This window comes from Dermacentor silvarum, chromosome 4 (assembly GCF_013339745.2).
Source record: "Dermacentor silvarum isolate Dsil-2018 chromosome 4, BIME_Dsil_1.4, whole genome shotgun sequence".
NCBI classification, from domain to species: Eukaryota; Metazoa; Arthropoda; class Arachnida; order Ixodida; family Ixodidae; genus Dermacentor; species Dermacentor silvarum.
This window is the reverse complement of record NC_051157.2, coordinates 28,305,981-28,330,364: the sequence shown is the minus strand read 5'-3', so window position 1 is coordinate 28,330,364 and position 24,384 is coordinate 28,305,981. Positions and strand designations below refer to the sequence as shown.

Below are 24,384 nucleotides of genomic sequence, written 5' to 3'. Positions count from 1 at the left end.
GGACAACACTTGACTTTAATCAAGCAAGAGAACAGGCTGGCTCCACGAACGGATATTCCACGATGTATCATATTTATTTATTTATTTATTTATTTATTTATTTATTTATTTATTTATTTATTTATTTATTTATTTATTTATTATTTATTTATTTATTTATTTATTATTTATTATTTATTTATTATTTATTTATTTATTTATTTATTTATTTATTTATTTATTTATTTATTTATTTATTTATTTATTTATTCCTCACAGGCCCCGAAGAGCACTGGTTGAGGGGGCATATCAATAGAAATACAGCACAAAATAATAAACTAGAGTAACGGTACAAGAGACTCGGTACAAGGCAAATACACCAAAGAAACAAAAAGTTGATTCAGAAGGGCCTAAAAATACCAAATTAACACGGAGATTAAAAAACAAAGCAACCGCGAAAATGGCAAGAACAGATAATGGAGAAATCTGCGGAGTACAATCAACCACTCTATATGGCTTTCATAGATTATTAAAAGGCATTTGATTCAGTAGAGATACCGGCAGTCATAGAGGCATTGCGTATTCAAGGAGTACAGAAGGTATACGTCAATATCTTCGCAAATATCTACAAGATTCCACAGCTTCCTTGGTTCTCCACAAGAAAAGTAGAAAGTCACCTATCAAAAAAGGGGTCAGGCAAGGAGACACAATCTCTCCAATGCTATTCATTGCATGCTTAGAAGAAGTATTCAAGCTCTTGGACTGGGAAGGCTCAGGCGTGAGGATCAACGGCGAATATCTGAGCAACCTTCCCTTTGCAGATGACATTGTCCTATTCAGCAACAATGGAGACGAATTACAACACATGATTGAGGACCTTAACCGAGAAAGTGTAAGAGTGGGGTTGAAGATGAATATGCAGAAGACAAAGATAATGTTCAATAGCCGCGCAATGGAACAAGAATTCAGGACCGCCAGTCAGCATCTAAAGTCTGTAAAGGAGTATATTTATCGAGGTCAATTGGTTGCTGCATCATTGTCATTCCAGCTTTGTCATTCTACTCTTAATAGCCGTCATCGTCGCGCATTTTGCGCCGATTCAGCGGCCCAAGTTGTCTAACAGCGTGGACCACTAGGTATGTGTTCGTGGTTGTCATGCCGTCGTGGTCGTTACATCGTCCTCACTCCAGCTTTGTCATTCGACTCTAGTCACGCCACCGTCGTCATACAGTCGTCATGCATTCGCTGTCACACCACCGTCCTGATGCCGTGGCGGTCGTCCCATTCTCTTCACACCAGCTTCGTCATGCGATTCACGCCACGTCATCGTTGTCACGCCGTTGTCTTCATACACTCGTCATCATCCCATTGTCCTCATATTGTTGTTGTGCCCTCGTGCGTCGTCGTAACGCATTTGTTGGCAGACCATCGTCTTGATTCCGTCGTGGTCGTTCCATCGTAGTCATTCTAACATCGTCATCTAACTTGTGTTATACCGTCGTTGTCATGCCATCGTCGTTATAGAGTCGTCATCATACCGTTGTCGCCGTGCCGTAGTCGTCACGCTGTCGTTTTACCATCGTCACCTGACGTCGTCTCATTGTCTTCGTAGTCCACCTTCGTACCATCGTCGTAGTCCCATCGACGATGTTCATTCTTCGTCATTCTATCGTAATCATGCCGTCATCTCTCAATCGTGATCATGCGGCCGTTATCATGCCATCGTCGTGACTTGCTTCGTCGGCAGATAGTGACCGCCATACATCTGTTGTGATACTATCATTGTCATGCTGTCGTGCAATCGTCGTCATTCTAGCTTCGTCCTTCTGTTGTCGTCGTAACGTCGTCGTATCGTCATCGTCGTCCCACATTATAGTCGTCATCCCATTATTCCTCATGCCGCCGTCGTCACGCAGTCGTCGTCATGACGCCGTGCTCATGGACGACCTTGGAAAGCGAGTGTTATAGCAAACTGTGATGATACCAGAGAATGTCGCATGCATCCGAAGCATCATCACCGCTGAAATTAAATGAACTTGACTTCGGAAATATGATGTGTCGCGACATCAGCATTACCATGTCATCATGACATGAGTTCTACCACAATTTTGTTTATTCTTCAATGAGACACGTTGCCTTTTTTTTCATGAATAGGAATTGGGTCACCGGTACACAGAATATGCACAAGTTAATTACTGTCTGTAGGTCTTACTAGAAATTTAAAAAAAATTGTTTCACCACTGCCGGCGGAACGCGTCACGAGCTGATTCCAATATCCGTCTGCGAACGCGAGCTGATTCCAATATCCGTCTGCGAATTTCCTAATTTCATCACTCCACCTAGTTTTCTGCCATCCTCGACTGCACTTTCCTTCTCTTGGTATCCATTCTGTAACTCTAATGGCCCACCGCTTATCCATCCCACGCATTACATGGACTGCCCAGCTCCACTTTTTCCGCTTAATGTCAACTAGAATATCGAGTATCTCCATTTGCTCTCTGATCCACACCGCTCTCTTCCTGTCTCTTAACGTTAGGCCCAACATTTTTCGTTCCATCGCTCTTTGTGCGGTCCTTAAGTTGGTCTCGAGCTTCTTTGTTAACCTCCAAGTTTCTGCCCCATATGTTAGCACCGCTAGAATGCAATGATTGTACACTTTTCTTTTCAACAACAGTGACAGTGACGATTGTTAGCGATCAAGTAAGTAATTAAAAAATAAGTTATACGTGGACCAGTAGCAGTGCATAGCAGTGCGATTGAATCTAACGCTTCAATCGGACCTCAGTAATATAGATGCATGGTGTGATACCTGGTTAATGAAACTGAATACTAATAAATGTAAGGCAATGAGAGTTACTCGGATGTACTTCTCACGACACATCATGTACATACTCTCTTAATAGCGTTCCCCTAACTCAGGTTTCCACTTACAAATACCTTGGCATTTATATGTCTGAGAACCTCTCCTGGCAAACTCACCTGAACCATATAACAAGTAATGCTGGCCGTACTCTTGGTTATATAAAACATAAATTTAGTCTAGCTCCCACCAACTTAAAACTTTTGCTTTTTAAAACATTAGTTAGGCCCAAGCTTGAATATGCATCTTCCATTTGGGATCCCCATGTCAGTTCACTTAATCTCAGCATAGAAGCAAATCAGAACCGGGCAGAACGTTTTATTTTATGTAACTACTCGCATACAGCAAGTGTCACTTCAATGAAGTACAATCTCGATTTGCCTAAACTGTCACTTCGTCGTAAAATCGCGCGTCTATGTCTATTTCATAAGATATATCATTGTAATCCTACTTTAAGAGACTCTCTTCTGTCACCACCATTGTACGTTTCTTCCAGAAACGATCATCAGTTCAAAGTTGACGTGCCATGTTGCCGCACGAACACGCACTTCAATTCATTCATTCCCACAACAAGCAGCGACTGGAACCGCCTTCCCGCTTCCATTGTTTCCCTCGTAAATATGCACGAATTCAAACAAGCCCTTGTTAACCACTTTTTGTAACCTCACTAGGCTGCTAAAATGTGTTTTTTTTTTTTTGTGTGTGTGTTTACACTACCCACTCCTCTCTGTAATGCCTCTGCCTTGAGAGAAAATAAATGAAAATAAATGATATAGGTGGCGTTTATTCAAACGTTAAGGTCTTTAATCAAGCAGTACCAAGGGCTCAATACTTGGACCTTTATTGTTTCATATCTACATTCATGATTTACCTGATTGCATTAATCTTTCTAAAGTTGTCCTTTACCCTAATGACACCACCACTTCCATGTCACATAAATTGTTAACAACATTAATCACTAAGCTGAACAACGAATAGACCAAAGTTGTTCAATGGTGTCGTTTGAACAAGCAAATTTTAAACCCCCTTAAAACTCAGTTCATGATTTTTAAAACACCTCAAAAAGTTCTCCCTCCTCTACCGCAAGTTTCCATAGACCATCATTTAAGCCCAGCGGCTAAATTTGTATTTTTTTCTTGGCATAAAATTAGACCCTAACTTGAAGTTTACTAATCATATTGCTTGTGTTAAACAAAAAACTGCTTTTGGTATAAGAACTCTCATTAAATCTCGTCCATATTTTTTTGTTCATGCCTTATTGTCTTTATACTTTGCCTTCGTACATAGTCACATCACATATGGCATTACTTCATGGGGAAATACATATAACTGCCACCCTTGGTTAGTACAGCACATTCAGAACTAAGCCATTCGCATCATTACCAACAGTTCTTTTTACTCTAATGCTTCTCCGCTCTTTCAGGCTAACTTTATTCTTCCTGTATCTGGCTTGTTTAAATTACATTTACTTCTCATTCTATTTAACTTGCTTAACAAACAGCTCGGGTATCAATTAATAGACTCTAGGTTGCTGACCAATACCAATAGCACTAGGTTTGCCCATAATCACAACTTTCTATTACCTCAATGCAACACGAACTATGGCAAAATGGCATCCTACTTCTCGGAGATGAAATTTTGGAATGACTTCCCATATGCACTTAAATCATCATCATCTTTGTGTGCATTAAATATGAACTTAAAATTTTATTTTGTATAACTTTTGTCCTGTTTAATTTACTTTGTAATAAAGTGTGTACTTCATTCTTAAATAGGTTTGTACAATTTAGGTTGACAATGTGCGTAATATTTAACTTACATCTATGACTCCTTCTATAGAATCGAATGTGTTCGTTTCTACTACCACGTTCGCTATTTATTTACTTGTAGATTGCATAATTTTATACTGCTGCATGAATTAATCATTTTGTACCAATCTTCTTGTTAACCGAGGGTCCCGCTGCAGTCGTTTGACTTTGGGACACTCTCCTTGAATGAATAATAAACTGAAACTGAATACAGCAAATGCGCGGCCCATTATAAGCATTGTTTAGTATAAAACATTCATGCTTTCCTTGCTTTTGTTTCAGAGAGCACAACTATGTTCGGCTCGCTTATGAAGCCTTTCTACTTCCTCACGTATGCTGCTGGAGAATTCACCTTTCAAGCGCTATCGGATGAAATAGAGAAAATAGTGGACATCAGAAGAAAAAACCCTGCGGTAATACCTATCTTTTGCGGGAAATGATGCCCTGCCCTAATTAACCGAGCTCTATGGTATTCAGATATCGGAGAAAGTCTTGAAATCACAGTGGCGACGCAGCTACTTTTTCGTTGCGCGGAAACGGGTGTTGGAAGCCGATTTCTTGTCCTCATTGGAACGCCAACGCATTTCGTCGGACACCATGAAAATTAATATCTCCAAACTGATGCAGTCCTGAGAATTGGTACCAAGTGGATATGCCTTGCGAACACACCAGCTATAATTCGTAGTTCGGAATATGGGCCGTCAATGAATTAATTAGGAAGTTTATTAGGGTAATTATACTAATTATTTAGCGAAGCATATTGATTTCTCGTAGAACTAATGGCCACCTCATGGAGTAATTTAGATCAAGAGAGAGAGAGAGGGGGAGGGGATATAAGGGGAAGGTAAGGATGTTAACCAGTCACGAGTCCGGTTGGCTACCCTATACGCTGGCGGGAAGCGAGAAGGATAAGAGAAAGAAGGGAGAAAGAGACAGAGAGTTAGAGTTGTGCTATCTGCCACAGGCGACGTTTAAAGATATTGCACGTTTTTTTTTCCTTTAAAAAAAAAAAAACGTCGGCATCTTGCGCTAATGGTGCAAGTGGTGCATCTTGCGCTAGTGGTGCAAACAGCGGAGCTGTTGATCGACCCAGCGTCTTCCAGGATTTACTAGGCTTGGCTAAGTTTTGCTAGGAAATGCTAAGTGCTGCTAGGCACGGTATTCCGAATCGGCTCGCCGCCGACGCGCAGATTCTCGCTTGGCCGCGCGATGCGCTTCAAGATGAGCGGCTTCTTCTTCGGGTGTTCGGGCATCCGGCTGCACGGAGAGGAGGCGAAGCACACGTCGCTCCGCGAGATGGTTGCTAGGCAACCCAGGTGACTCATCGCTCAGCGATGTTTCTTTTTTTTTTTCGGTCGACGAGCATGGTTTTATGGATAGCTTAAACAGCTTCGCTGTTAAAACACCGTGTATATTAGACTTGACCCTGGGAGTGTGCCTGCCCAGCTGATAACCATGGCGTGGATTTAGCAAATTCACCGTCATGATTGCATTGTTAGAAGCAAATGTGTATTTAAAGCTAATATTTGCAGATCGTAAACGGCCGCAAGGGCGAGACATTAAACAAGGGGGCGCCGTAGTGTCCGCGACGGCTCTTCTATTCCACTCGAAATAGAGCACTTCATCAAAATTTATTCGTCGTTTTGAGCCCCGTGACAATATTTATCAGACTTTATTACTTTGAATGAGGCCTCGTAACGGTGAATAACTTTATTATAAATGGCCCTACTAACAACAGAAGGAATCATAATTATTCTGAATCTCCAAAACTGTATCCGGCTGAAAGGCATGGCAAAGAGAAACGTTTCTCACAATTACGACGTGGATCGTTTTGTTGGCGAAACGAACGTATTAGCGATGCCGAATATTAATTGTATACTAATAAAAAAGAGCGTAAAATGCAAGCTCATGTGGACTCACAAACGCGCATATTTTTCGTTTGATGTCAAGCATCAACACATATAAATCTTTGACTTGGCAGCAGTTTTGTGTCATGACTTAGCCGCCGTAAATGATAAAAGTCCTTGCGTGGGCATGGGGTATTCTGTCATGAATCAAACAATAAGTAAGCAAGTAAAATAACTAATCTAAACTTGAATATACAGATGTGTGAACCTTCGTGAAATGAAACTTCGGTAGAGCTAGTGGAAAGCGAGCGTATTGCCGCGACAGCACGAAAAAAAATTCGGATATGCCAGCACTTATAGTGACCCAACTGGCATTATACTTATTTCTGACCTTGCGTTCAGTCTACCGAGGCCGCAATTTTTACACACAGGTTTTGCGAGAAATTTCACAACAGATACATCTCTCACATCTATATGTACAAACGCTATCGAAACAGGACAAAAAAAAAAAAAGGATACCACAAAACTATGTACGGTAGAAAATTTGCCGATATGGCTCTTTTCGTGTCGACGTATGGCTACTTGACAATGAATTCAGTATTATACCAGGTCTACTTTTTAGCTGCACCAAATTTTAGAAAAATGTCTGTGGCAGATAACACAATTCTAACCTTTGAGCTCGACGAGCCGGCCATTACATAGACGAGAAATAAAAAAAGCCCAATTGAATAATTAACATACTTATACTAGTTAACTTTTAATTACTTTACGGCGCATATTTCAATTTCCGAATTGTAGCCAATGAGTTCGCAAGGCGTACCCACTTGGAACGAATTCTCAGGACTACACCAGTTTGGTGGTTCATCAGTTCAGTATAGGCTAATCACTTTGGTGGCAGGCGAATAAAGCCGGTGGGGCCTAAGCGGCACTGGGGTGCATCAGGAGGTTCTGCGAGAATCGGCAACTCAAGTCGAAGGGTACTGGCAGAGCAATCAATAAGAGCGGAATGCGCAGAGAGAAAATCGAGGCCGAGAATTAGGTCGTGGGGGCAATGAGCAAGCACGGTGAAGAGGACAGGAGTGTGGCGGCCGGCGATGCTGACACGTGCCGTACACATGCCGACGATAAGGGCAGTACCTCCATCCGTAACGCGGATGAGGCGTGCCGACGCTGGGGTGAGGAGCTTTCTGAGTCGTTGGAAGGCAGCACTCATAATTGAAATATGGGCCCCTGTATCGATCAGTGCAGTGACAGGATAGCCGTCAGCGTCAACGTCAAGAAGGTTTTGGTTCGTAGGGAACGTGAGCAGAGGATTTCAGGGCAGGGTCGACAACGCAGCTTCATCTCTAGAAGCTGCAGTGGCTAGCTTTCCGGCTGGATCCGGGAGGCGATGGGCGGCGAAAAAAGCGGCGGGGTTGGGGCGAACGAGACTGATGGCGTCGAGGTGAGGGCGAGCGGCTGTAGCGAAGGTTCGGAGCTGGGGCATCAGCGGCAGTGGGTTCATGGCGGGTAGCATAGGGAACAGTAGGTCGAAAGGTACGGGAATAAGCGTCGGCGTATGTCCGAGCAGGTGGTGGCCATTGGTTGCGGCAGTGACGAGCGACGTGGCCGATGCGACAGCAGTGGAAGCAGATCGGCTTGCCATCAGGGGCACGCCATTCGGACGGGTTGCGGTATGGAGCAGAAATGGACTGCCGGGGCCGAGGAGGGCCGCTAGAGAACTGGTGAAAGCTGGGTTGAGTCGTTGAACACACGCAGTTCATACCCATGTTCTCAAATTCCTGTCGTACGACGGCCTGAATCATTGCAATCGTGGTTGCAGGCGGATCGGGAGGCGTCGCGGAGAAGGCTGGCGAACAGGTGGCCTCGAGCTCGCGGCGAACTATACGGGTTACGTCGTCACAGGTGGTCGTCTGACGCGGTCGACCCTCACATGTCGACGTAGCAGCAGCGTTTGGTAGCCGCGTGATGTGGTGTGTGATACGGCGGCTCTTAACCTGTTCAAGGCGACGGCATTCTTTTATGATGGCGTCGATAGTCGAGACGTTGCCGAAAACAAGCAAATTGAAAGCGTCGTCGGCGAGGCTCTTTAGCACATGTGTTACTTTATATGCTTCAGACGTAGTGTAGTCAGCTTTGCGGCATAGAGCCAAAACGTCGAGGATGTATGAAACGTAGGGCTCCGTAGATGTTTGAACACGAGACGCAAGAGCCTTTCTCACGGCAACCGTGCGCCCAATGGGGTCGCCGAACAGTTCTTCCCGTAGCTTTTCTTTGAAACTGTCCCAACTGGTTAACTCATCTTCGTGCGTTTGATGCCACACGCGTGAGGTGCCGCCGAGATAAAAGATGACATTGGCGAGCATAATCGTTGGGTCCCACCTAGAGGTCCCACCTAGGATAGAGCTTGATCCATTCGTCAACGTCCTGTCCCTCCAAGCCAGAGAACACACCAGCCTCGCGATGTTGGGAAAGCGTGACGATTGGAGCAGGCGGACGAGCCGAAGCCGTTGCAGACGCGGTCTCGTCACCGGGAGGCATGGTGACAAGCTCGATGTACCGACCACTTCGGAGTTCCGTGGCGAGGACGGGGATCGCAATCCTCCACCAGAATGTTACGTGTGGAAGGACACACACCAAAGAGGCTATTTACAATATATTTACACTGGAACCAAACCGCCAGGCCGACACCTTGCTCGGGCCAAAAACCCAGACACACTTCATATCGTCTTTCTCGCGGCGGCTCGTCTCTTGAGCATCTCTAGATGATATCGTGATAATGTTAATTTTCAAAGCGTCCGATAACTACATTGGCGTTTCAGTTACTCTTACGCTTCAATGAATAAAATGGCCTTTTCTTTAAAAGGTAAGTGGAACAACAGTGCATTTTTACCTGCATGTTTGACGGTGCACATCTCGAAACCGGTGCCATCCTCAAATTTCGTTTGAAGTCGATATGGCTTGCAAACTGAATAGCTACGACTCGTACATGGACACATGTGCCGTAAATTAATTACTTATAAAGTTAATTAGGATAACTATGCCAATCACTCAATTAAGCATTTTGATTTCTCGTTGAAGTAATGGCCACCTCATCGAGTAAATTAGCTCAGGGGTTAGAATTGTGCAATCTGCAACAGAAAATCTAAAAATTTCGTGCCTCTAAAAACAACCACCCTCGTTTACTGCTATATTGTCAACTTCCCTTTTTTTTTCTGGTCATACTTTCATGTCTCTCGTTGTTTCATGATGATACTAGTTATGTTCAACATATCCGCCATGTTTGTGACATTTTTTAAAGAATTATCCTACGTTATCCATGCTATGTTGTCTCCGCCAATATTTTGGGCCCTTATGATAAATCAATGAAATAAAATATGACGATGCCTATGCTTGACCCGATATTATAAGACGCTCACATGGATGTTTCCGTTTATCAAAAGTAGTATAGAAGACCGGACATGCTGCAAAACCTTCTAGACGCGGAATACACCGAAGAGCCGAGTGGCCTCTCAAGCACGGTGCCAAACGGTAATTTTGATTCCTCCTCACTTCCAATCGTTAATACTTCCTTCACTAAAAATTGTCATCTGAACAGATCAGTAATGTCATTGACGTTTTACAACCAAAGTATGTATCTACATTCTCATGTAATCAGCAAGCTTGCAAGTGTTTCATACTCAACGCACATTAACTGTAATACTGGCATGACATTCGAAGTGAGACATTACTTGCGACAACGTCACTATTCTTCAACATTCTTCCAGTAAACATTTTATCTAGACTCCATAAACTGCTGCGCATTGTTGTCTGAATAACGCTCAACGGCGATTATGTTTATTACTTCTATATTTAAAAATATGCTTTGGTTGTCATTCGGTGTAATTATTGCAAGACACATGATCACTTTGCATTGAACTGGAGACTAGTAAATGATTTGCGGAAAGCAAGCATGGTGCGAAAATAATCCCTGTTAATGGACAGCCTGCCCGTTTGTACTTTGGAATTGCCACATGGCAGCAAAAATGACGAAATGAAATCGATTCGAGCTGAACTTCATGCAGAGCACTAAAATCATGCGAAGCTCGGGATAGCTTTGCTTCCAAGTTAAATTGCTCTATACGCGGTTGTCTATTGTCGCATGTATCGTACATGCAAAAGCATACCTCCGCTAACTCGATCGTTAATGAAATATAAGTTTTTTCGGGCGCTGATGCTAATGACATTTTATTCTTTTCTTGGTGCGTAGGTGATTCCAGGACGCGGCCACTGACTATGCAAGAAGTGGTTGTCAATGCTGCTACATTATTCGTTGGAGGGTAGCGATAATTGTTTCTTGCATTTCATCTTTCTAGCGCTTCGCGCACGTTTTTAATAACGTTTGGTTTAACTTATTCCGCGCTTTTTTTTTCATGTAAGGATACCATGAACTGTTTTTTTGTCGCGTAGTTCACACGTAATCATTTCGGTCACGAGATTTCCTCTGCAAAAAAAAAAAAAAGCGCAAAACCTTAGCACTGCTCATTTTTCTTAGCTTTGTGTCGACATACTTCTGTATCAACTCTCTTAAGTTTAGCCGACCAACTGATAACGTCTACCAATTCATTTCTGGTCGCGCTTCTTTTTATGAGACGAAAATCCTCAGAAAAAGAAAACGCACCATAAGATTTCTTGGCCATACTTCTTGAGAGAACGCATCTGCTTTGCGAATACAGTTTTAGATTATCATTTTACTATTACGATTCTACCTCACCAATTATGTTCTTCGTCAAATAGTTTATGCACGTTTTGCTCGGTGGATTTACTCGTGTGAAAATGCTTTCAGGTTTGAAACAACGGCTTCATCTCTAAGCTACTTGACGTTTGCATTGGCAAAGCACCCGGACATTCAGGAGAAAGTCAGGAAGGAAGTTTCCGACGCTATCTCCGCTTCGGTGAGTGATATCGTCATTATTTTGGGCTTTCGTGGCTGCTCGATCAAACAGAGTCATTCCACACCAACTTTCCCAACTGTGGCGCTCGACCAATATGTATTTCGCTCGAAGATTACAATAACAATGACACATACCCGGTATTTTAGCAAACACTTTCAAAAAATTTTAAAGTTGCCTGTGGCAGAGAGCACAATTCTAGTTCATGAGCTGGTCTACTCGAAGAGGCGGACATTATTTGCACAAAAATTTAAATGCACTATCGACTAATTTACAAACATTCACTAATTATTTTTAACTAATTACCTTATGGCCCATATTGAAATTTACAAATTGTAGCCATGGAGTTCGCAAGGCGGATCCACTTGGAACGATTCTCAGAATTACACCAGTTTCGAGATAGTAATTCCCGAATTTTGCGGTGAAATGCATTGGCGTTCGAGACACTTTTGTGCTTCAATGCGCGAAATGATGTTTTGTTAAGAAGCATTACTTGCACAGTATTCTCCTAAATATTTTGAGCGGAAAATTTTTTGGGGCACGTGAGGGCCATTTGAATTTCACGGAACGGCGTAAAAGCAGGTGCGATACAAAAATATGTGAAAAGTCGACCGTATCGCGCTTTCTTTCAAACTTTGCGTTTTTTTTTGCGTTGTCAGAACATTGTGCTTTCATCATAAAAAGTTTCACAAAATGTTTTTAACTTTTCCAATCCTTAGCACCGAGGTAACAAAGCGCAAATTATAGCGTATTTGGGAAATTTTTGAGAAAAGACGGTCAAGGAAGGATACTTGGAATTATTTCTATCGAACTGTCCTGAAAACGTAATATCTCCTAAAATTTCATTTTCGCCGATGTGCTGCGCACAGGCTCTAAAATGAAAGCCTGACGTTGCAAAAATGCTATTTTGGCCTATATATGGTTATACGTTAGCCTCCTCTCTGACTGACCCCACTCAAGGACTAGAATTACGTTATCTGCAACAGCCTATTTTTAAAAACTCCGTAAAAGTTGAAAATGATCCCGTATATAAAAGCGGTAACAAACACGGTCAAAACTATAACACAGTCAGTAATATATATACTATCGCCTTGGCCATCCAGGCCCGAGAGATCACCCGTCAGCGCCACACAGTCTTGCAAGCTTCTCAAAAGCGACGCTACGGCCATCGGCATCGAGACCATCATTTTTCCCCTGGTTCCCTTGTCCTTCTCTGGACGCCTTCAGGTCGCGTCGGCTTGTCGGAATAACTACTTTCCCGTTATTCTGGTCCGTACCAGATCTTACGTCAACGGTCTGACGTGACGTACGAGATCGCCCCAGTAGGTCAGTCTTCAGTGCCTTCCAACGTCACCAGCGATGTTGCTCCGCTCGCCAGGCTCAAGCCATACGTCCACTCATTAAGTGAGGCTCTAAAACCTGCACCGGGAAGGAGCTAACCCCGCCGGAAGGGTGATGTTACGGTGAAGGGAAAGAAGACCGCGACAAGAACTATAGGAAGAATAAGACTCTGGCCATTGCCAGAACGCCATACACATCAGTTGTAAATATACACTATTCTACACTAGTGGGCCTGCTTTCTTCCTGCAACAGTATCAATGAGTTAAGCACCACAATGCCCCCAACAAGCAAAAGCTGTACTTATTGGTTTCTACAGGCTTGACATCGCAAAGACCCTGTGCTACGTGTCTCAACAAAATCTTTGTCGGCTACTGTCGATCTGGCCCCTAGTAGCTGGAATAATAGTAAAGGCATATCGCGTAACTAGTCAAATATGCTCAGTAAAGCTGTCTACAAGAATATTGACCAAATGTATTGGTCTTTTTTCGCTAGTTTCCCGGTGACTGATCGTGTGTCGTGCAAGTAGTGATGCGCCGGTGACGCTCATGAAAGCGATTTGTGGCCCGCTCTTACCATTGCACTGCGTAGGCGGCCGCATATGTATACATCCAGTAGCATGCAAGTGTGCAATGTCGATCTACCTTATGTACGCATGCCTTCAGGATGAAATTCTTACGAACTTCTGGTCATCACAGCTTTTATTACTCTCCACACACACCACCATCTGTACCATCCTGGTTTGTATTTCCCGCCAATATGCTATAAGGTGAAGTCGAAGCGCGAACCAAAATATTGTAATGGTGAAACTCAAATTCACATATTTTTTGTAATATTTGTGTAATTTCTTTTGACAGCAATGTATATTGGTCGAGTGCAACGGTTGGACCGGTGTGGAATGACCGAACTATTAAAAAAAGCATGGCATGTATTAAAATAACCCGCTGGGAAGCTCTTTCTTACACTGCCAGAGCATCAACATAATGTTACTAAAAACTACACAAGGAGGCGTTGACGACCAAGTAATTGTCGTGTGCTTCCTGCTCTCGGCTACTTTACTTGCAGTTTATACTTTGTATTTACGCTGGTTCGTGAACCATATTGTACGAAGCGCCTTGTGTGTCTTATGTACCTCCGAGATGTGTGATGACACGAATTTTGCTTGTGATGGCCAACTTATTCTCGTAACACGAATTTGTACTGAGCAAGAGTGTTCGCTCTTGTTCGTGTCATTTTGTGTGAAGTCTCTCGGGTGTCACATATGTCTAGCCTCAGGAAAGCAAATGAGCAAGAATGCGAAAAAGACGCAAATGCGTGCACAGAAATCCTCCACACTGCAGCCATCGTACACCGAGTGCATGATAGACAGCCCGACAATACCGTGTCGCTGTAAATGCAGAGGCTTCACGAAGGCGTGTGCCAGCGTATTGGGCCTTCCTAGCTCAAGTTAGTAAACGTAAACGTCAATCGGCACCTGATAAGCAAGACACCTACTTTTGCCGGCGCAAGTCCTTCAAGTGGCATTTCATACATAGGGCCTGTAATTTTTATTTTTCGTGATGTTATTTTATACAGATTTCCACTCATAAAAGTGTCTTATAAATAAACCAGATGCCATAATGTAATGATATCTTCTTCCTATAGGGGTCGCTGGATTACGAGATCGTAGCAAGAAGACTGAAGTATCTCAGTCAAGTGATCGATGAAACCTTGCGTCGATATTCACCGGCTACGACGTGCGTATGCCATTCTCTTTTACCCTTGTTGTCAACACAGTTGTAGCACTTATGAAGTCGCTGCGGGCTTGATCGAAGCTGCTACACGGGAACCTATACTATTGGATCGGGCCTCTACAACTATGTGCGCTCCGAAGCATTGAATGATGAGAGTGAGAGCTCTCCCCTGTCTATTCACTTTCGCCTGCTCGAAGAGTGTTATAAGAGCCCGGGCCGAGACCCGGTGACATGTTCTGGCATTACAACACTGGCTTCGGCACATTTAACGAAAGCTATACGTACCTGTTCGGCTTTCGCTTTTGTGTGCCAGTTCTGCGGAAGACGCTGTTGTTAATTACGCCTGCCTCACCTCAGTCGCGTCAAGCATTAGATAACCGGCGGATTGTCTTCAGTGAACTGCATGTTTAAGGTAATAAATACCGCTCCAGTTCTGTGAGCAACATAAGCGGGGAACCAAGAGCACCAAATTTAACCCATTTTGTGCAACAGGTCCGTCACGAGGCAAGCGCAAGAGGACTTCGTCTACAACGGTACCAAATTCAAAGCAGGAACATGCTTCATGATTGCACAGTATCATACTCACATGGAACCACGTTTCTGGCCCAATCCAGAAGAATTTGATCCCGAAAGGTACGAATGGGACGCTAATAGTTTTTGCGCAGCGCCGGTGACAGGAAGGTGAGAGAGAGAGAAAAAAAGGAAGGCAAGACGGGGAGGTTAGCTGGAGCACTGCACGGGCCCGGCCCGGGCCCGTTTTTACGTTGGGCGGCCCGCCCGAGCCCGATCAAAACATTTATGGCGAGACCCGGGCCCGGCCCGGGCCCGGAAATAATCTACGTTACCCGCCCGGCCCGGCCCGCCACCCCTTTACCTTAGGCCCAAGCCCGGCCCGAGCCTGACACGAAACCGGCCCGAACCCGGCCCGAGACCGAAAAATAATGTTTTTCAGAGTTGAGAGGCCCGAGAATAACTCGCTGCACGTTACATGCACACCGCCAGAAAGCCCGAGCCCGGCCCGGGCCCGCGTCAAAAAACCCGATCCCGGCCCGGGCCCGGGTCAAAAAGCACACGCCGTGCCCGAGCCTGGCCAGAGCCCGTGAAAAAACTGTTCTACCCGGCCCGGCCCGGCCGACGGGCCGGGCCGGGCCCGGGCTTTCGGGTAAGCCCGAGCCCGTGCAGTGCTCTAAGGTTAGCAAGTGTAAGTAGCGGCTGGCTACCCTGTGCTAGGGAAAGCTGTTAAGGGAATAAAAGGTGATTAAAAAAACAAAAAAAAGTGAAAACAACTATCAAAGTCGGTCGCACAATTCACAATTTGAGCAGAGCTATAAAGGCCTTGAGTGCCGAAACCCGTCTGGACCGGTGTCCTAGAATGTTTTCCTCTGTAAAGGTGGAATGGTTGTTTATATGGGGTTTAATGGCCCAAACTAATATATAAGAGACGCTACAGCGAGGAACTCCGGATTCATTTCAACAACCTGGTGTTCTTTTACGTGCATTTAAGTTTAAGCATACGAGCGTTTTTAATGCGATATCATTATAGGCGAGCTACATACATATTGTAGGTACCCACCTGACGAAAAATGTCGGCCGATACCGAAGCCACTATAGCCTAACACAGCGTCTTAAAGCACCCGCCGTGGTTGCTCAGTGGCTATGGTGTTGGGCTGCTGAGCACGAGGTCGCGGAATCGAATCCCGGCCGCAACACTCCAATTGCTAGTAGGTACAGTGTTTGACCGCTGGCGCCACGCTTCGCCGCTCGCGCGTACCGCGTTTCTAGGTGGTTTCTTTCGCCGAGAGCGCTCGAACGCAATCATATGGTTCGCATGAATGCATCCCTTCGAAGCGTGGCTGTATGGCTGAGTGGCTACGGCGCTCGCTTTGGGATCATGCGTACGCTGGTTCGAATCCCGCCCGGGCTAGAATTCTTTTCCTTAATATCACGCTTTTCTTTTTTTTTCCTCTCTGTTTGCCAGCGCAGTCGCTTGAACCCCGGTGACACGGCGGCAGCCGTGGTGCCGGGCACCGACGCGAAGCGGCGGTCGTTGGGGTGTTGCGGAGCGCAGCGTAGCAACACCCCAAATAAAAAAATACTGCTCCAGTCAGGTAGACTGCTCCCTCCCTGATAGTGAGATTATATTTGGATCATCAAAACAGTGATGCGTTTATAATGCCACCGATCCCAACAGCAGGCTAGTCACCACCAGCCCAGCGTTTTCTCCGTCAACGCCTCCTCCGTTCCAACGGCGGCGGCTCGAAACATGGTACGCGCGAGCGGCGCAGCGTGGCGCCAGCGGTCAAACGCTGTACCTACTAGCAATTGGAAATACGCATCCCGGCCACGGCGGCCGCATTTCGATGGGGGCGAAATGCGAAAACACCCGTGTACTTAGATTTAGGGGGAACGTTAAAGAACCCCAGGAGGTCCAAATTTCCGGATTCCTCCGCTACGGCGTGCCTCATAATCAGATCGTGGTTTTGGCACGTAAAACCCCATAATTTAATTTTTATTTTTTAGCGTCTTAAAGCGCTAGCTGAGATGAGGGAAGGATGCGAGGAACTCGCACGTGACGCACAGGCCGGGCTTTTTCAGAAGGTGACTTTGGGCCGCGAAAAGCATGCGTAGAGCACTTGACTTTCGTACTCGACAAAGGTTTGGTCACACATTTCCTTACGACATTATAGGCCGATTTCACCCACTTTGGAGGCAACTAACATAAAACTCGAGGTGTGCTGAGTGTACGCAAGCGCGTCACAATGTGCACGAAATCGATAGTTTGTAAGATATGCGACCTACGTCGCTTTGAAAAATGAGAGTGTGAAAAGTCGCCCATGGCACGCGCGTGCGCGCATCTCGGTGCTAAAATGTGGCGTATTTTTTTTTATTCGTCTTGTATTTATCTACACGGGGCTGCCGATGCTGCGAATTGAACCGGCGACCTCGTACTAAGAAGCAGAACGCCGTAATCACTGCCACTATCGCTCTCTCTCACAAACGCCACACACACACACACACAGACACACACACACACACACACACGCACACACACACACACGCACACGCACACGCACACGCACCACGCACGCACGCACACACACACACACACACACACACGCACACGCACACGCACACCACACACACACACACACACACACACACACACGCACGCACACACACACACACACACACACACACACACACCACACACACACACACGCACACACACACACACACACACACACACACACACACACACACACACACACACACACACACACACACACACACACTAAACGAACACGCGCGCACACAGGTGCCGTTCGTATACATACAGGAATGACTGGTATGCGCGAAAGCCAGAAAACAACGATATACGCACCGTTACAGGCTACCAATGCCAGTGCTTTTATTCTTTCAACTAGATCAACCTCATCGCTTTTTCCAAGCACTAGCTCACGTGCGACCGGAACCGCAACATAGATAGCACAAGGCCTGTGCTATCTATGTGGCTATCTTTATGACGTCACGCTACATGGACCGACATTTCCACTGCCAAGCCTGTCGTGATGAAAGCGGTGACGGCAAAATCACCGCTGCTTACTCGGGAGCATCCCCATTAGACTCTATGGCAGTCGGACCAGGTAGTATGACGTCATGGATAGGAGTGCACAAGCCTTGTGCTACCTAGGTGGCGTTGTCGGAACGCGTCCTAAGCAAGCGGATTCGCATGCGCGTCTTTCGCGCCAGAGGCTCATTACCTCAGCACACTTTCTCTCCGATTTCAGGACAACTCCGAGTTAACGAAACCGTCACAGCTTCTAAAATGGTCTCGCACTTTCCAGATTCTCCCCGGAGAACTTATCCGCACTTAATAAAAGCGCGTACGTGCCTTTCGGAATCGGACCTCGCAACTGTGTCGGCATGAGGATGGCGCTCCTCCTGCTCAAGTACACCGTCGCCAGGCTTGTGCTGAAGTATCGATTCGAGCTGGGCGCTTCGCAAGAGGTGAGAAAACTCGAAACAGGCTTTCACAGGCGATGTTTTAGCAGGATCAAAGTCATAGTTTGTGTAGAAGTATGCGGTTTCCCGATTCAAGTACTTGTGAGAAGTAGAAAGGCTTCCGCTTCAATTACTGTGGTTGCAGTGAGAAGGAACTGTTAGGTTCTCTTGTCGCTGTCTGGAGGCCCTTATTTAGGCCCTTCATATGTGAAGAAAGAAATTCACAACAATCGCCAACTTCCGGAAAAAAATCGAAGTACTAAGTTCTCAGTTGAATAACTCGGCACAGAAAACAGATCGCAGTACTACAACTTTTGAATTGCAGTTCAGTAATGTGGAAAATCGGGAGAGTTGGAAACTGTCAAGCGAATGTCGTCAGGCATCACCTAACGTGATGGTGATTTTTCAATTGCGGCTTATGTACCAAAGCAAAAAACAAATACATTTTGGACGTAATGTAACGGATTAACTAACCAAATCGCGCTTCAAATAATAGTCAGAGTAACTCAAAACCCTTTTCCGGACAAAGCGTTCTCAGCCTGCTCCAGCGATATAAAAGATTTGTATTATTTCATGCCTCAAAAATGACCTAATGCAATGTATTGAAGAATGAATAGATAACTATGGCGTTGTCCAGTTTCAAAGTCAGAGAGGCATTTTGGACGATGGGTTCTTAGAGATTCTGGCGTTTTATCTAAGATCAACCTATGTTGAATGTGACGGGATAATCTATCTTTAGAAGAAAAGAGTATGTATTGGATCATGCTTGGCTCAGGTCTTGAGCGATCTGTTCCGCGCCCACCATGGCAGACGTCTTAAAGAAACTATGGAGGCGTCAAAGATTCTTTTTTTTTAATTTAGGTACGTGGGCGATTACCTATTGGTGTAGGAATTTAACCCAAATAACACTCAGACAGGGATCTATGTGATTGCCTTATTCCGTGAGTATCTTGACAATGTGGCGATTACGCATGAGCTACCTGTTAATAAAGCAACCAAGTTTTTAGATATCAGGCTATATCTTTCCACTAATCTTGTATGCCGGGAATATCACCCTCGGGTGAAAGAGACGCTCCTACCACATGCTTCGTCACATTCGAAGCTGGTGATTCCAAGCGAGCAATCGCAAATCTTTGTATTGTCAGTGCGATCCGGAAACCGGGCTCCCATTGGGTGTCCGGGAGTTTTGCAAGGCAAGAAGAACGTCTGCTGGACGCAGGGTACCCTGACCATCTCCTTGTGTCAGTGGCGCAAAATGCAATGAGAAGGCCGCCGAGTGGCACGAGCGAGCAGAGTGACGCAAATAAAAGAAGGTAGTTGTGCCGTATATCCATGGCGTGTCACATGGGCTAAAGAAAGTGGCCCGGAAAGTACAAGTCGATCTGGTATTTTCTGCTCATCAAAGAACTGCCAAGGATTTGTAAAGCTGTCAGGGAACTGTCAAGCAACAAATCCGTTTGCAAAGAAGCACCGAGGTTGTGTGAAAAAATGTCACAGTTTCGCCCTAAGGGCGAAGCAATGAATGCGATAGCAACACAGCAATGTCATACGAAGTAAGGTGAGCGGCTTTGGTAGCAATATGAATTGTAGTAAACATGAGCTGATTAAGTAAGCAGGTGTGCTGCGGCGTAAGTAGACCGACATGAAGAGAGACTCGATGACCACGAGAAGGCGCGTGTGAAACGGTGGTGTTGATGAGAAGCGCTTCCCGTGGGCAGCGCGTGCGAAGGGACACACCTGTAGCGCTGCACTGCCGATCCGGGCAGCATTGCATGTGTAGCGTGCGTTGGAAAATGTGGCCCGACTATTACTAACTGAATGAACAAGCGTGGTGTGAGCGCGCACAAACAAACATGAATAGATCACACTGAATGACTGCAGACAACGACTGTCAAAACGCTGGCAGCAAGCACATACGCCGCAACGGGCGAAGGTACGTGCGGTCTATCGCTTCAACGGAAACTGAGCGGCGAATGCACGGCGCATAAAGGTCAGAGCCGTGTGGAGATAAGAGACGGTGCGGCGAGCGACGAGCGCAGGTTGTTGGCAGAGTAGAAGTGCGCCCCCCCCCCCCCCCCCTGCTCCCTCCGGCGCTGGCTTCCCCCTTCCTTGCTTGCGCGTGGGAGATTGAGTGCGTTCGCTCTCCGTGATAGCGCGCGTCCCCGCACGCTTCCGCTCGGGCATATGGCACGCGGCGAAGATTTTATCTATAGGGAACCTCACGGCGACAGCGACGGCGACGCCGCCGGCAGAAATCCGGTTGAAGTGTCCATATAATTGCTATCGCAATAAAAGGCACCAGTCTCCATTCGTGCCCTGCGCACAAGGCGTCGTTTATCGGTTTCCTTTCTCGTGCAGGTAAAGTATACATAGGGCAGACCGGGAGATGCCAAAACGGCAGATTATTGGAGCGCAGGCAAAAATTGAACTGATGTCGGGATGGGCATTTATCAGTGTAGTGTGGCGATTATGGTTGTGAACCATTGTTTAAGGAATGTTCCATGCTGCACAGAAATTCCGATAAAGACACGCTGGCAATTGTGGAAGCGAATTTGATAGTAAAAGCTGGTGCGAGCTGCTTCAATGTCCTGTCTGTAGCTCTGTGTGGAAGAAAATGGCCTACCTCGACATTGCAGGGAAGCGCGTGCAGTGATTGGTTCCGTGTGGTTGTATTTTGTCGTTATAAATATGTCACTTACGGAAATAAAAATCACTTTTAAGTTAGCGCCTGTCCTTGCCGTTTTTCTATGTCCGCGTCACCTAAGCGCTATGGTACCAATAACTAACTCAAGACGACTACGAACAATATGCCGTTGGTCTCAATTATCTAAGTGCACGACTCTATTTTTAAGGTTTGAGTCTAGCTATGTGAAATACATTGTAACACAAACCAGTGGTTATGCCTTATGGCAAGCCTTCATCCGAAAAGAAAAATGTGGGCTTTTCTTTTCGTAGAAAACTGCCTTTCCATTTGCCGAACTCTCTCGTGGGTTGGAAGCCCTTTTCACGCAAAGATATCGGCACGCTTTCCAAATCATTTGGTAGAGTTGAGTAAGTTTTCAAAAGACCTCACAAGTACTTGGCAAATGGAAATACGTTTTTTTAAATATTTCAGCACAGTGGGACCTTATTCCCAAATAATCGCATTCGCTGAATATCGCATTCATTGTGTGTTAATTGGCTAAGCCAATCACTTAATTAATGCCTGTAGCTCCGATGATGCGTCGCGCTGGGCGTCACGTCACGAAGAAAATGAATGAAAGAATTTCCGAAAGTTATCGACCAAGACTATTCTTCGTTGTGCTACATTTTCACTAAGATATATTCAGTAGATTACATATGTTTTGTTTACTTATGTCACATTGAAATTTTTCTTTGCAGGGTACCATGGATATAGAAGAATATTGTTTTCTGTCTGCGCCCACTAGAGGCCCGTGGATTGTGTTTCACAAGTTGTAACGCAGTGCATCGGCAAAGCATTTCAGCGTTGTTAAGGCCATCTCTGCCCAGCATCAGTTCATTATCAACGCAGTTGACAAACCTGAGTGCATGTAAGGACAACTTTAAAGATGGGCAAATTCCAGATTGCAAATTCGACAATATGGCGGAATTCGGCAATGCCCAGAATACCACTCCTGATTTTAAATTATACGTTTGCTGTCAATGAACACGTTACCAAAAATTTTCTAAAGCTGTTTTTTGTAGTCAGTGTTCTGAATATGTTTCTTGCTTATGTTATTTGTTTACCATTGTTAGAACAAACGTGTATAATCTGCTTTGTTGATAGCTGTCAAGGGATCAGAGAGATGAGGCCAATCAAGGCGCTTAATCTGCAGATTTTGCCTCGCCTTGCTCATCGCAAGCCATGCACTGTACATTTGCGAGAAATAAAGCAAAATCAAAGTAAAATACAAGGAGCCCACAAACCATTGGCACCGTGTGAAAGCGATGCACTACGCAAAGTGGAGCACCCTCGCGGCGCCACCTGTTGGAGCGCAGCGCACTTCTCACGGGGTCCAATGCGCCGGCAATCTCAGAGGCGAAGCCGCCCCTACGCCCTACGACACCATAAGCAGCGTTTAATGCGAACCTAGAGCTCCTCTTAATCTCAGAGGTCATACTTCTCTACGGGCCTCCGAGACCGAAAACTGCCATTTTGGAGGTCGCACTTCTGTTGGCGTTGTACCGGGATGATGCGGCAGATGGCGCAACTGAGGTTAACTTGGCTGCGTCGCACTGCGAAGCTGTTTCTGTATTCAGCACGTCGATCCGCCTCGGTAATAGATATTGTTCTAATCACCTTACAAAATTAGCGAGAGAAAAAAAAAACACGGATGAAAGTAAGCGACGAAGTTTGTCGTTGCCGATGAAGGTAAGCACTCAACCTGTTGTAAGTGAAAAAAAAGAAAGAAAGAAAAGAGCAATAGAAAAAAAAAAAACGGGAAAAAAACATAAAACGAGAAGGTTAGCAAATGTCTTACTCCATGTAGTTTGAAAGGTTGACATATCGACGTTCTCATTGGACTGCCGGAATCTCTGTCTTCCGAAGCAAGTCATTTCCTGGCTATTATTTGGCACTTCAGCTGTTTCTTTCTTCGTGTTCTTTTGCTTCTTCTTCTTCTTCTTGTTATTATTATTTTTATATTATTATTATTATTATTATTATTATTATTATTATTATTATTATTATTATTATTATTATTATCATCATCATCATCATCATCATCATTATTAATATATGAAAAAGTATCCAGACAGTGAGGGAATGTAGAGAAGGAAATAGGAAAGAAAGAAAAACAAGATGATAGATCACAGTGACTAAAGCAAACAACGACAAAGAATAGAGCACGTCAGTAGAAAAAGAGAAATCGTTGATTAAGGCTTGCTTTGGGGCTATTTGGAATAACATACTTGTACATATAAAGCAGCGCTACAAAGTTCAAGCACAGGGACGAGAACAGCACAGACGAAGCGTTAATAGACGTGCTTCGTCTGTGCTGTTCTCGCCCCTGTGTTTCAACTTTGCAGCGCTGCTTTATATTTACAACTAAAAGAAATCATCGCAGGTCGCGCTAATTACAAAAAATACTCAAAAGTTAAATATAGAACGTCTTCTGTTTCGTAACACTCAAAGAAATAAAAAGTCGCAGATTCGCCCGCAAGGCGTAGCATCGATTGCGACAGCCAATCAGTAGAGAGCAATACGAAGCAAGTATAATAGTTTAATGGGCCGTATGAAGTTGTAAACATTCGCTTACTAACTAAATAGACAAGCACGGTGTCACACGCACGGGTAAACATGAACGCGTCTCACTTGATGACCGCGGAAACTTGCTGTGAAAACGCCGGAGTGAGAAAAGGCGGCAGCAGCAGCGGGAAAATTGACCTGTGCGCTGCCTCTCGTCTCGCTTGAACGCGAACTAAACGTCGAAAGTTCAGCGAATACGAAGCTCCCTTGCCTCGCCCCCTTGCCTCGCATGCGAAAGACCGCGCGCTTCCGGCCTGCCTTTCTCCCTCGCGTGCGCTACATTGAGCCGATATTGCCGGCTCACCCTCGTACGCTTTCACTCGCACACAGCGTAGGGAGTGCGGCGACGATTTTATCGCCGTTGGACTTTACACGGAACCTCACGGCGACGTCGACGGCGATGGAAGAAATGCGCTAGGAGTGTCCATATAATTGCTATTGCAACAAAACAACGCACTGCAAACTAGAAGCCAAGCTAGTTTCTCCTCAAAAGTAAGGAGGACGCGATGAGCGTCTTGCGTTGCGACGAACAACTATTTTGAAGTTGACATTCATCGAGGATCATACACACCACGAGACGAGAAAACTAAAGCATGTAAGCAGAGACGTGTTTTATGTACCACGAATGCAAAGCAGAC

General features: G+C 45.2%; 1 protein-coding gene across 1 annotated transcript in view; it reads left to right on the top strand.

Annotated features, from left to right (window-relative positions):
- The window catches only part of LOC119449675 (cytochrome P450 3A14-like), a 41,266-nt gene extending 18,842 nt beyond the window's left edge, over positions 1-22,424 (top strand). The window contains exons 8-15 of the mRNA XM_037712897.2: positions 4,930-5,060; positions 9,941-10,025; positions 10,744-10,813; positions 11,320-11,428; positions 14,408-14,499; positions 14,989-15,129; positions 18,342-18,504; positions 21,880-22,424. Coding sequence (XP_037568825.1) covers positions 4,930-5,060; positions 9,941-10,025; positions 10,744-10,813; positions 11,320-11,428; positions 14,408-14,499; positions 14,989-15,129; positions 18,342-18,504; positions 21,880-21,957 — 869 coding nt within the window. The 3' untranslated portion in view covers positions 21,958-22,424. The remainder of the gene's footprint in view (positions 1-4,929; positions 5,061-9,940; positions 10,026-10,743; positions 10,814-11,319; positions 11,429-14,407; positions 14,500-14,988; positions 15,130-18,341; positions 18,505-21,879) is intronic.
- The last annotated feature ends 1,960 nt before the right edge of the window (positions 22,425-24,384 follow it).